Source organism: Salmo trutta, chromosome 24 (assembly GCF_901001165.1).
Source record: "Salmo trutta chromosome 24, fSalTru1.1, whole genome shotgun sequence".
In the NCBI taxonomy this organism is placed as follows: Eukaryota; Metazoa; Chordata; class Actinopteri; order Salmoniformes; family Salmonidae; genus Salmo; species Salmo trutta.
Window position 1 is genome coordinate 19284528 of NC_042980.1, and position 12871 is coordinate 19297398.

The 12871-nt window shown below is 45.0% G+C and overlaps 1 protein-coding gene across 1 annotated transcript in view; it reads left to right on the plus strand.

The window, feature by feature from the left end:
* The window catches only part of LOC115160869 (transmembrane protein 163-like), a 92863-nt gene that overhangs the window by 74256 nt on the left and 5736 nt on the right, over positions 1 to 12871 (plus strand). The window contains exons 3-5 of the mRNA XM_029711354.1: positions 5090 to 5133; positions 5822 to 5913; positions 6816 to 6912. Coding sequence (XP_029567214.1) covers positions 5090 to 5133; positions 5822 to 5913; positions 6816 to 6912 — 233 coding nt within the window. The remainder of the gene's footprint in view (positions 1 to 5089; positions 5134 to 5821; positions 5914 to 6815; positions 6913 to 12871) is intronic.

The window sequence follows — 12871 nt, forward strand, 5'->3', positions numbered from 1 at the left end:
GGGTTCCTCCCCTGGTTCTGCAGGCTGTGGACTGGAGCGGTCCTCTCAGCCAGAGTGGAGCAGCCCAGTGCTGTAGGTCCTGAATTATTAAACACAACATATTGCAGCTGAGCAGCGGGGTAAAGCCATGTCGGATGTGTCTACTTTTCAACTGGGCCGCTGCTCTGAGGCTCTGTGAAGGACAGAGGGGGGTGTTTTGGGAGGAAGCGGAGGACAGAAGGGGGTGATTTGGGAGGAAGGGGAGAGGTCTGAATGGTCTTGCAGTGGGAGGCTGAAGCTCCTCAGAGGTCTTATTGTATAAGCGCCTGCTAATTAAGAAGAAAAGATCCATGAGCCAAGGGCTTTGTTTAAACCAGCTGCTGCTGCACCAAGGATTGAGTTATGTTTATCAACATGAGACAATTAGCTAACGGACCAAGATAAAGGACTAAACCATAGCTAACCTCTCTCAACAACACTGTTCTCACATGCAGACATGCACTAGTACACACACACACACACACACACACACACACACACACACACACACACACACACACACACAAACACACCCTGCAGTGATCTGCCAGTGATTTCTAGAGCATCCCATTTCCACGAAGGTTTGAAAGTCTGCCTCTGAAGAAGATGATAGTCTGTTTCTCCTTCTTATTATTTCAAAGGACAGGTAACGCACTGAGTTTTCCTGGAATCAGAATTGCACTCACTGTGGTGAAGCTTGTTACATTCTGAGTGGCATAACTCTAATATCCAGTCTCCTTTGAACGTTTTCTCTTAGTCACTAAGAGGACTGGCTTCAAATTCCTTGAATTTCCATAGTGAATCAATAGCAACCTATGGACCATTTAAACTAGATTAAAGTGATGTAGGATGTCATCAGTGAGATACAGTGTAATAGGACTATACTATAGTAATCAGCCTCAGAGCATTAGTCTGACTGATGGAACAACCATGCTAGCTAACAGTCTCTGCACGGCAAAGTGAATGAATTCATGGAAGCAGTGCTCGTGTTCTCCCATGTAATATCATTGGCACAGAGGCTTTTGTCAAGCAGATTATTTTATTTTAATGGATAGCCATTGAAAGTCGCCTCACAAAACATATTACTGTTGCATTCTCAAGCTCAGCCTCTCTCTCTCTTTCTCTCTCTGCCTTTTCTACACTCAGATGGGGTTTTATGTTTTTGGTATCTGACAACACTGCATCCATCTAAGATAAGAGATGCTATATGATTGCAGATGACCCTCCCCAATTCATTTGGATTCTCCCAAGATTATTGACTACACCCCGGAATCTGGGTGTCGCCCCTAAGAAGAGGGAAGGGGGACATAGTTACATTTCTCGTTAGCCGCAAATGATTCCTGCGAGTCTGTCAGAGCTATTTGTCATAGCGGGGTGAATGATGGGTTTTTTAATGAAGAGGAGTGGAGTTGGGGTTTAAAGGGGCGTGAATCACAGTTCATGGCGAGGTGTGATGCTTGTCCCCTGGGACAAGGCTGACAGCAATTTATTTTGTTCTAGTAGATTTTGTATTGATCCTCTGAAGGGATTTAGACAGATTCTGGGGTTCATTTAAAGTACTAGGACTGGGTTCCAAACCAGAAACACTCTCTAGAAAGCAGAGCACTGTACATTGTTTTATATTATTTATTTATTTATTTATTGAACCTTTATTTAACTAGGCAATTTAGTTAAGAACAAAATCTTATTTACAATGACGGCCTACACCGGCCAAACGCTGGGCCAATTGTGCGCCGCCATATGGGACTCCCAGTCACGGCCTGTTGTGATACAGCCTGGAATCGAACCAGGGTCTGTAGTGACGCCTCTAGCACTGAGATGAAGTGCCTTAGACCCTGTGGTTGGGCCACTTGGGAGCCCAACCAGCTCCTAATAGGAGGAGCATGGTTATCTTTCCTCCAAGAAAGAAAGAGGATAGCTACACACTATATTGCTCAGATACAATACATTTGACAGCAAGCTGCCTTTATGAGGGTATCTTTCTACCAAGCTACTTCCTTTCAGCTCTACAGCTCCTCTTCCTGCTTTAATGTCTTGAAGTAAGAAGTGGGGACTGATGTGAGATCAGTTGCTGTAGTGTAGTGTAGCATCTTGTGACCCTGGGCTCAGCAGTGCCACTCCCGCCAACTAAACGACTCTGCTTTGGTTTGGCGGTCACCCAGTCCTTACATAACAGGCTCAGAATTAGGACATTACTGCTGTAGTTAAAACCGTGCCAAGTTCATTAGTATCTCTACCTCAGATCATTTAGGATCTTTGCAGGTGTTTAGGGTCCCAAATCAATTTCTTAGCGAAGGTAGTCATTTCAGTGCTAAAATGAGACTCGATATACAGTAATATATCTGAAAAAGCTGACTGATTCTTGAGTATGTGTGTGGGTGTGTGTGTGTGTGTGTGTGTGTGCAGTATATCACCAGATTTCTAGTTATGGCACATTACTGTATGTGTGTCTGACATGTTGAGAAATGAGGTAGAAAAATGAGATGTGTTTAGTTGCCACTGAGAGCTCCGCTGCTATTTGTCTTACTTATGGAAATACCCAGTCTCACTTTTATGATCAGTGTTGAAGATCGAGGAGAATACGAGATAAGGCTGTCTGTGAGTTAGAGAGGCGACAGTCGATGCTGAGGAGATGGAGAAGAAAGGGACATTAAGGTGAGGGGTCACAGTCCAATTAAACTTAGCCCTGTGAAAATACTGTTGTTACAAGATTCATCGAACAGAACAAAAAAGCAAATGAGATGCAAAACCCTGTATACAGTACATCATATTCTGTTTTCCACAGGAGATGATTTACTGTATGGCGTGTAAGAGTAGTTCATTAGATGTGAATATGTCAATTCTCAAGCCAACAACGGAAGCATCCTATATCTTCAATAACGACATCTTCATCTGTATCTGTATACTATCTATGTTCTCCCCAGCTAAAGTGCTGCTTGTCAGGCATGGTTGGCTCCCTGATAAATGTGTGTTATCAGCCGAGTGCTGAGTGCTCCTCCATGCGCCTCCTTTCATAAATCACAAAGAGACCTTCTACACCAAAGCTTTGTAGCACTGCCGTCTCTCTTGGTTTTGACACGGAACGGGTACATTTTCTGACATGCCAATCGCCTCTGAAAGCCAAGCTGGGTAAACGAATCACTAGCATTAATACCAACAACAGAGATCTATCTACCTTATGTTTTCATGAGTCTGTCAAGCGAGACTTTTTTTGCCTTTTATCCAGCTCAAGTTTTTGCTTATCTTTGACTCCTTGGCTGGATAAAAGGCTACACTTATTAGCGTGATTCAATACCTTTTCGCCCCATCACCCAACACACTAGCCCCATCCCTCCCTCTCCTCCCCTCCCTCACCCATGGTCATTGCTCTGCAATGTAGACAGACACATTTCCAGGCTTACCCTGGTCCCTGACCCATTTCACCAGCATGGAAGCCTCACTTGTCTCTATATCCCTGTTGCCCCTCCTCATTACCCCACACAGTGTCTTCTCTGTGGAAATGAATGCATGGATTAATGATCCCACTTTGTGCTGAAACAAATATACAATTGCTGTTGTTATAGGCTAACTGCTGTGCTGGTCAGTGCCAAGGCTAATGATAAGCATCACTGTAGTGACCTGCTGTATTGCTTGTCTTGTTCTGGGTTCTGTATCACTCTGAGTGAGTGCATTTATGTATGTGGCTGCATGGTTCAGTGCCAATAGTAGTGAGTCTGTCTGTTAGTGTGGGTGCTGTGCTTGCAGGGCAGACTAACATTCTGGGCACTATGTAGGGAATAGGGTGCCATTTGGGATACATCCCTGGTCTGGGAGAAGAGAGTGCGGAGCTTTGGCAGCCCTTGGCAGGCTGTGTTGGCTGGCGTCCTGGTGCCTTGATCCAGCCTCCAGACGGCTTGGGAAGAGAACAACCTAAGGGCTCCCTGTACAGGACTGGATGCTGACAGTACGGCCAGCAGATCCACTCATCCTGCTTCACGCTGTACTGCTGCCGCAGCTAGCAGACCAGCTGTCACCAGGAGTGAGCCTGTTTTTTTCCTCTCTCTCACTTGACTGTTGGACTGTCCGACTGTCCCGCAGATCCCTTTTTTGTTTGTGTTATTTGCATCGACCCGGCCTACGGTGTTGACTGAGGGGATAAGAGGAAGTTGGTAGTTCTAATGTGGTGCCAGTCTGCCAGAGCGTCTTAGCATCACGTGTCATGGGTCTGTCTGTCACCATGGTCCCCTACGCCACAGACCCTTTTTAAGCCTTTTAAGACCTAGACCAGAGAGGTCACATCATAGTCTCCATGGCAGCCATTGATTGGTGAATCAAAGATAGAGAGACTGAGATAAAAGCCCTGTTGAAACTCTCCTCCAGCTCAGCTCGCACTCAGATTGCCCGTCTCCATGGTGATCTGCCTAGCGACAGGGCGCCCCGTGGGACTGTTACCGCCCTGAAAACGAACACATCACAGAGGAAACTTAAAAGCCCCCAGCTTCACAAGGACAGAATGAACAGAAACGGATGGAGAGAATATGGAGAATTTGGGCCAGAATCAGATGACTCAAGCTTGTTATTATAACCATTAAGTGCCTGATGAGTCAAATGCTACGAATGTATTAGATGCTTTAATGGATAATCTTCTGTTACATTCTCAACTCTAACAGTCCAGTATTGAGGAGAAATCAAATGGAACGTGTTAACAGATCTTTATCCTCTATGCCTTTCAAACCTTCCCTGTGTAGGATTATAGCTGTTTAAATCCATACCATTTTTTCCTCAAAGATTATTACAGTATAGTGCTAATCTCTGAATAATTCTCCTCCAATTCAAGCTACTCTTTAAGGTGTGCTGATAAAATGAATTATGTACAAACAGAATAGGTTATCAGTGTTTTGATCTTTGAACCTGGAAAATCGTAAACTATTACATAACAAAAAGGATTTGTGTGCGTCTGTGTTTGTCTGTGTTTGAAAGAGCAATATTTACATGGATGTTGCTGTTATCATTACTTTTGTTGTTAGAATCCTTTGTATTTTGTTCCTCGGGCATTAATTTATTCTCTCTCTCTCTCTCTCTTTCTCTCTAGCTGTTTCATTCATGAGACACAGCGCATCAGCATTTGGATTTGCAGTGAGTTCCATTTATACTTATTAATTAGTCATAAAGTCATGGTGTTCATTTATTAACTCTGGTTGGGATCAGATTCAAGTTGTCTGCCTTTGTTTCCTTGGTAACAGCCAGGGAAGCATGAGAGCACATCAGAACACTGTGTGATAACAGAAATATCCCCACAGATACTGTGGGAAGCTCTAGAATGCTATAAAAGAAGGTATCATGTCGTGTCAGGGAAACGAGGACAGGTTACTAGAGAGAGTCAGCATATTAGACATGGGTGATAATGAACCAATGAGGAGCTGTTAAGGCCATGTCTATAGAGGGGTCATAATAGTTTGTAGGCCAAACCGTTCGGACACTCCGGACAATTTTGTGAGAAGACCGATTTTCTGCTTGTCTCATGGTCTGACATACACCGCTCTAGCTCTGTCACTTTTCACCACAGGTGTGGAAGTGCGACATCGGCGGACGGGGTTATTTGAGGCAGATATCTCTATTTTAAATTGACAGACTTGAATGTTGATTTTATCCTACTGTTCAGTAACCAGCGTAGTCGGTTAGTAGAGCATATGGAGTTTAAGTAGGGGGGAATGGGAGGTGGGACTAGAGTTGAGTGTTTTCCTGCATGTACTGTACTATATACTTTTTTACTATTTGATGTATCCCCACTGGAGGCCTAATAGCAGATTGTCTGTCTTTGCAGTTTGACGCCACGTTGGACGTGCTATCTTCAATTATCGTGCTGTGGCGCTATAGCAATGCCGCAGCTGTCCACTCCGCCCATAGGGAGTACATGTGAGTAAAATGGGCACAAAATTCATATTCATCTCATTGAACATACAGGTTGCATGGTGTCCCCTATTAGAACATCCCATGTGCACCACCATAACAACAGTTCTCTCTCCCCTAGTAGCCTACTGGGTTATTATCTTCAGAAACCTGCCTTGTACATTCCCTTTGGCTTGAATCTATATCAGTGTGTCTCATACGTTACATTATTGAGCTGTTGAGACATTAAATGTATTTTTAGTCCAGGCAGCCACATCCAGGTACAGTATATCTCCCAGTGTACAATGATACAGTACATCTTCCACAGTAATACAGGGGTTCGTCCTAGTTTACATCTTGTTCCTGGTTGACGGCCTTGTTCTGGCATGTCACAGCTACTTCCTCAGCACTGCAGGCGCTACAATGATAAAGGACAATGCCGCCCATCTACCATCCATCTTATGCCCGCCTGCTGTAGGGGGAATGGAGGTGGAGGGAGGGAGGGAGGGATGGATGGATGGAGACATTCTCATTCCTCCTTTGCGGAAGTGTCAAAATGAGAGATAAATGGGGAAGAAATGGCAGAGGAAGCAAACATCTTTCTCTGGCGCCAAAGTACTGAGCTGTGAAGCTGCTACTGTAACCGTAGCCAGGAACCCAGAGAACAGACGCTTTTCACTTTTATTTCATTGGAACAGATCTCCCCTGCCTCTCTATGCCTGATTACACCTGTGTTAAAGTAGCATTCACAAACAGTTATGGCTCCCTGGAGAACCAATACATCTATTTAAGTGTACCACGGTGAGGTGCAGCAAAAAAAAACTTAAACATTTATTCAAAAATATGTTTTTGTGAACATTTTTGCTTCCAATTTTACTGGAGGACGACAATGGAAGAAGCCCTAAGACTTGATTTCTGTCTGTCCACAGAGCGTGCGTGGTCCTTGGGGTGGTCTTCATCTTGTCCTCCCTGTGTATTCTAGGAAAAGCAATCCATGACCTGGCCACCAAGCTGCTTCCAGAAGTGGTGAGAGATCCCCCTCACACACACAGATGTGCACGCAAGCACACACACACTAACACACACACACACACAGAATTAAAGGGTGATATATAACCGATATTTTCAGAAGCTTTTCTCGGTCTTCACCGTGTTTTATACTGTATGTACTGGCAGGTGGCTTTTTATAGCCCCAGTTTGTGCCTGTGACGTCAAAGAACTCTGCCTGTTCCTCTGTCTCTCTCTGTTTCACCTGCCCATGTGATGGAGTGCAAGAGCTGCTGAAGTTAAGGCGAGGAAACGGAAGCAGAGAAAATAGTGACTAGTTTATGACAGTAATCTCGGAATAGTCTAATTTCGCTGTTGCCAGGCAATGCAACCTTTCCTACACCTCTGTAGATTGATGCTGCAGTAAACATCAAAAACATCAACAGGACGAAAGTTACCGAATCAAAACAACTGTTCAGAGATTTCCATTCTAGGTAGACAGCTAGATACACTATGCACTTGCAGCTATGAGAGCAGAAATAGCACTTTTTCAGACTTGGCCATTTCTTACAATTTTTTTATTTATATATTAAGTCCACAATTTGCACATGGATATCTGTTTGAACCAGCAGCCCTGCTATGTTAATCAAGCCAGTGAGTCTTATGCTCAGGAGGATATGTCAGTCCGGGGAGGGCCCATTATCACTGGCTCTTCTTCTGGCGCATGCAAGCACAATCTAAAAATATCTGCAGTATTTCATCTCTCTCTCTCTCTCTCTCTCTCTCTCTAACCTCCAAACAAGCTTCAACGCCATACAACACTCCTTCTGTGGCCTCCAACTGCTCTTAAATAATAGTAAAACGAAATGCATGCTCTTCAACCGATCGCTACCCGCCCGACTAGCATCTCTACTCTGGACGGTTCTGACTTAAAATATGTGGACAACTATAAATACCTAGGTGTCTGGCTAGACTGTAAACTCTCCTTCCAGACTCACATTAAGCATCTCCAATCCAAAATTAAATCTAGAATTGCCTTCCTATTATGCAACAAAGCCTCCTTCACTCATGCTGCCAAACATACCCTCGTAAAACTGACTATCCTACCAATCCTTGACTTTGGCGATGTCAATTACAAAACAGCCTCCAACACTCTACTCAGCAAATTAGATACAGTCTATCACAGTGCCATCCGTTTTGTCACCAAAGCCCAATATACTACCCACCACTGCGACCTGTATGCTCTCGTTGGCTGGTCCTCGCTACATATTCGTCGCCAAACCCACTGGCTCCAGATCATCCTTAAGTCTTTGCTAGGTAAAGCTCCGCCTTATCTCAGCTCACTGGTCACCATAGCAACACCCACACGTAGCACGCGCTTCAACAGGTATATTTCACTGGTCATCCCCAAAGGCAACACCTCCTTTTGCTGCCTTTCCTTCCAGTTCTCTGCTGTCAATGACTGGAACGAATTGCAAAAATCACTGAAGTTGGAGACTCTTATCTCCCTCACTAACTTTAAGCGTCAGCTGTCAGAGCAGCTTACCGATCGCTGCAGCTGTACACAGCCCATCTGTAAATAGCCCATTTAACCAACTACCTACCTCATCCCCATATTTGTTTTTCTGCTATTTTGCACACCGGTATTTCTACTTGCACATCCTTATCTGCACATCTATCACTCCAGTGTAAATTGCTAAATTGTAATTACTTCGCCACTATTGGCCGATTTATTGCCTTACCTCCTTACTTAATTTGCACACACTGTATACAGATTTTTCTATTGTGTTATTGACTGTATGTTTGTTTATCCCATGTGTAACTCTGTGTTGTTTTTGTCACACTGCTTTGCTTTATCTTGGCCAGGTCACAGTTGTAAATGAGAACTTGTTCTCAACTGGCCTAACTGGTTAAATAAAGGTGAAATAAAATTTCAATCAATCAAAAAATAGATAATAAACAAAATTGAAACTAACAATAAAGAATGAAGAGTAAACATTACACTCACAAAGTTCCAAATGAATAGAGACATTTCAAATGTCATATTATGGCTGTATACATTGTTGTAACGATGTGCAAATAGTACAAAAAAATAATTAAACATAAATATGGGTTGTATTTACAATGGTGTTTGTTTTTCACTGGTTGCCATTTTCTTGTGGCAACAGGTCACAAATCTTGCTGCTGTGATGGCACACTGTGGTATTTCACCCAATAGATATGGGAATTTATAAAAATTGGCAGGATGTTAGGAAGTGCAACTCAGTTTCCACCTAATTTTGTGGGCAGTGTGCAGATAGCCTGTCTTCTCTTGAGAGCCAGGTTTGCCTACGGCGTCCTTTCTCAATAGCAAGGCTATGCTCACTGAGTCTGCACATAGTCAAAGATATCCTTAATTTTGGGTCAGTCACAGTGGTCAGGTATTCTGCCACTGTGTACTCTCTGTTTAGGGCCAAATCGCATTCTAGTTTGCTCTGGTTTTTTGTTAAGGCTTTCCAATGTGTCAAGTAATTATATGTGTTTTCTCATGATTTGGTTGGGTCTAATTGTGTTGCTGTCCTGGGGCTCTGCGGGGTCTGTTTGTGTTTGTGAACAGAGCCCCAGGACTAGCTTGCTTAGGGGACTCTTCTCCAGGGTCATCTCTCTGTAGGTGATGGCTTTGTTTTGGAAGGTTTGGGAATCGCTTCTTTTTAGGTGGTTGAAGAATTTGACGTCTCTTTTCTGGATTTGGATTATTAGCGGGTGTAACAGTTGTCGTCTGGAATGGAGGACCAAAACGCAGCGGGTTGTATACTCATCTTCTTTTAATAGGAGAAAGAAGGAATACCAAACCAACACGTATACAAAAATCACAAAAAATGATGAACGACGAAATACAGTCTTGTCAGGCATAGACAGCTAAACAAGCACAACCTCCCACAAATCACAAACACACCCTAATATATAGGACTTTCAATCAAAGGCAACTAGACAACCCCTGCCTCCAATTGAGAGTCCACACCCCAATTAACTAAACATAGAAACAGACTAACTAGAAAGGACATAGAAATAGACTAACATAGAGCAGTGACCAAAAAACCCGGAAAAAATAAATTAAACACCCTACTACATAAACCATCACCCCGAAACACATAAACAAAATATCCTCTGCCACGTCCTGACCAAACTACAATAACAAATAACCCTTATACTGGTCAGGACGTGACAGTACCCCCCCCCCCCCCCCCCCCCCCCCCCCAAAAATAAAAAAACAACAACAACAACAAAAAATCCCCCTAAACTAAAGGGAGGGAAGGGAGGGTGGCTGCCGTCACCGACGGCACTTGTGCTACACCCCCCCTCCCCAACCCACCTATACAGGTGGTGCTTCAGGCTCCAGCCTACTGTCCTCCAGAATGCAGACAAACTTGTTTAGTTTCGGGCCGTAGGCAGACTCCCATTGTTCCGGATCGTAGGCAGACCTCTTCCGTTCCACACTGTAGGCAGACTTATTCGATATACAGTTAATCATATCTAGTTCCGGATTGTCAGACTTACTCAGTTCCGGGTTGCTGATATACTCCCTTGGTTCCGGGTCATAGGCAGACTCACCCGGTTCTGGGTCACAGGCAGACCCCTTCGGTTCTGGGTCGCAGGCAGACTCCCTCGGTTCCGGGTCGCAGGCAGACTCCCTCGGTTCCGGACTGGACACTGTTGCCAGATACTCTGGACTGCACACTGTTGCCGGATACTCTGGACTGCACACTGTTGCCGGATACTCTGGACTGCACACTGTTGCCGGATACTCTGGACTGCACACTGTTGCCGGATACTCTGGACTGCACACTGTTGCCGGATACTCTGGACTGCACACTGTTGCTGGATACTCTGGACTGCGCACTGTTGCCGAACTCTCGAGGCTGGGCTGACGCACTGGAAGCCTGATGCGTGGTACTGGTACTGGATGTGCCAGTCTGGGGACACGCACCTCAGGGCTAGTGCGGGGAGCGGGAACAGGACGAGTCGGACTGGGCTAACGCACTGGAAGCCTGATGCGTGGTGCTGGTACTGGAGGTCTCAGCCTGGGAACACGCACCTCAGGGCTAGTGCGGGGAGCGGGAACAGGACGAGTCGGACTGGGCTGACGCACTGGACTGTAGAGGCGTACTGGTGGTATCGAGCGCAAAACTGGCATCGCTCTTACTGGCTGGATTCCCACTTCCCCCTGGCAAATGCGGGGCGCTGGTATTGCGCGTACCGGCCTAAAAATACTTGGCCTCGCCACAGTACCCATTACCCCGAAGCATGGGACTTGTCCATTCACTGGTTGCCCAGAAAAGGTACGGGGATTTGGCCTGGGGCTCAATCCTCGCCCAGCCAAACTACCCATGTGCCCCCCCCAAAATAATTCTTGAGGCTGCCTCTCGGGCTTAAACGCCAGTCGTGTTCCCGGTAGCGTTCCCGGTCCTCACCAGACTTCCTCCATGGGCCCTCTCCGGCCAGAATCTGCTCCCACGTCCATTTCTCCCGCCAGTCCATATCGAATTCCCCTTGCTCCTTACTCCGCTGCTTGATCTGGTCAGGACGTGACAGCGGGTATCAGCCTAACTCTGCTCTGCATGCATTATTTTGTGTTTTACATCATACACTGAGTATATTTTTGACGAATTCTGCGTGCAGTCTCAATTCAGTATTTTTCCCGTTTTGTGAAGTCTTGGTTGGGGAGTGGACCCCAGACCTCACAACCACAAAGGTCTCTATCTCACTCTCTGTTCAGCCTCTTGTTAATAAGTCCCCAGAATACTCTCGGTTCCTGTTTAGGTAGCTGCTGATAGGCTGGTTGTTTCAGTTGAAGAGGGCCTGTGTGGTCTAAGCTTTGTAAGCCTCAGCTGTCTGGTTAGATGTGTTACTCAGGGCATAGCTTCCGGCAGAGTTTAAGAGAAGTAGAATAAATAATGTGAGTTCATTTGGTGCTGTATAATACAATTTAGTGACTGAACTGATCCAAAAGATCTGTCTTTACACAGACATCCACCCTCACACCAACTCTTTTTAAAGATCTCTCTCCATCTTGCTCTCTCTCTCTCTCTCTGTCTATGTCTATTTGTGGATATCCCTCTCCATCCTCCTTCCATTGACCCTAAACAAGGATGAGTGTGATGGGAGCGAGTTTAACAGATGCGATTCATTCAATGTCTTGGCCTTATTGGTCCAAAGACTCATGTAGCTGTCTCTCCTCAGTAGGCTCATCAATACTATACTATACTATACTATACCAGGGCCTGTTGCCAAATCAAACCTGCCCCTGGGGTCTCCATCAAGCCACACACACACACACACACACACACACACACACACACACACACACTGTCGTCGGTGAAAGAGGACCAAAATGCAGCAGGTACGTGTATGCTAATTTTGACTTTTATTTAATTATCAAAAGAACACTCCAAAAATAACAAAACGAACGAACAACAAAACAGTCTGGCAAAGCCTAGGGCTGAACACAGAACAATCACCCACAACATCAAACACAAACACACCCTCATATATGGGACTCTCAATCAAAGGCAGATAGACAACACCTGCCTTTAACTGAGAGTCCCAACCCCAATTAACCAGACATAGAAACAGACATACTAGACTAGACATAGAATACCAGAACACCAAACAGTACCCAAAACCCCCGGAATACTTAAACCAAATGCCCTTCAACAAAAATACACCACCCCGAACCACATAAAACAAATACCCTCTGTCATGTCCTGACCAAACTACAATACTAATTAACCCTATACTGGCCAGGACATGACACACACACACACACACACACACACACACACAGAATACTCTCGGTTCCTGTTTAGGTAGCTGCTGATAGGCTGGTTGTTTCAGTTGAAGAGGGCCTGTGTGGTCTAAGCTTTGTAAGCCTCAGCTGTCTGGTTAGATGTGTTACTCAGGGCATAGCTTCCGGCAGAGTTTAAGAGAAGTAGAATAAATAATGTGAAACAGACATACT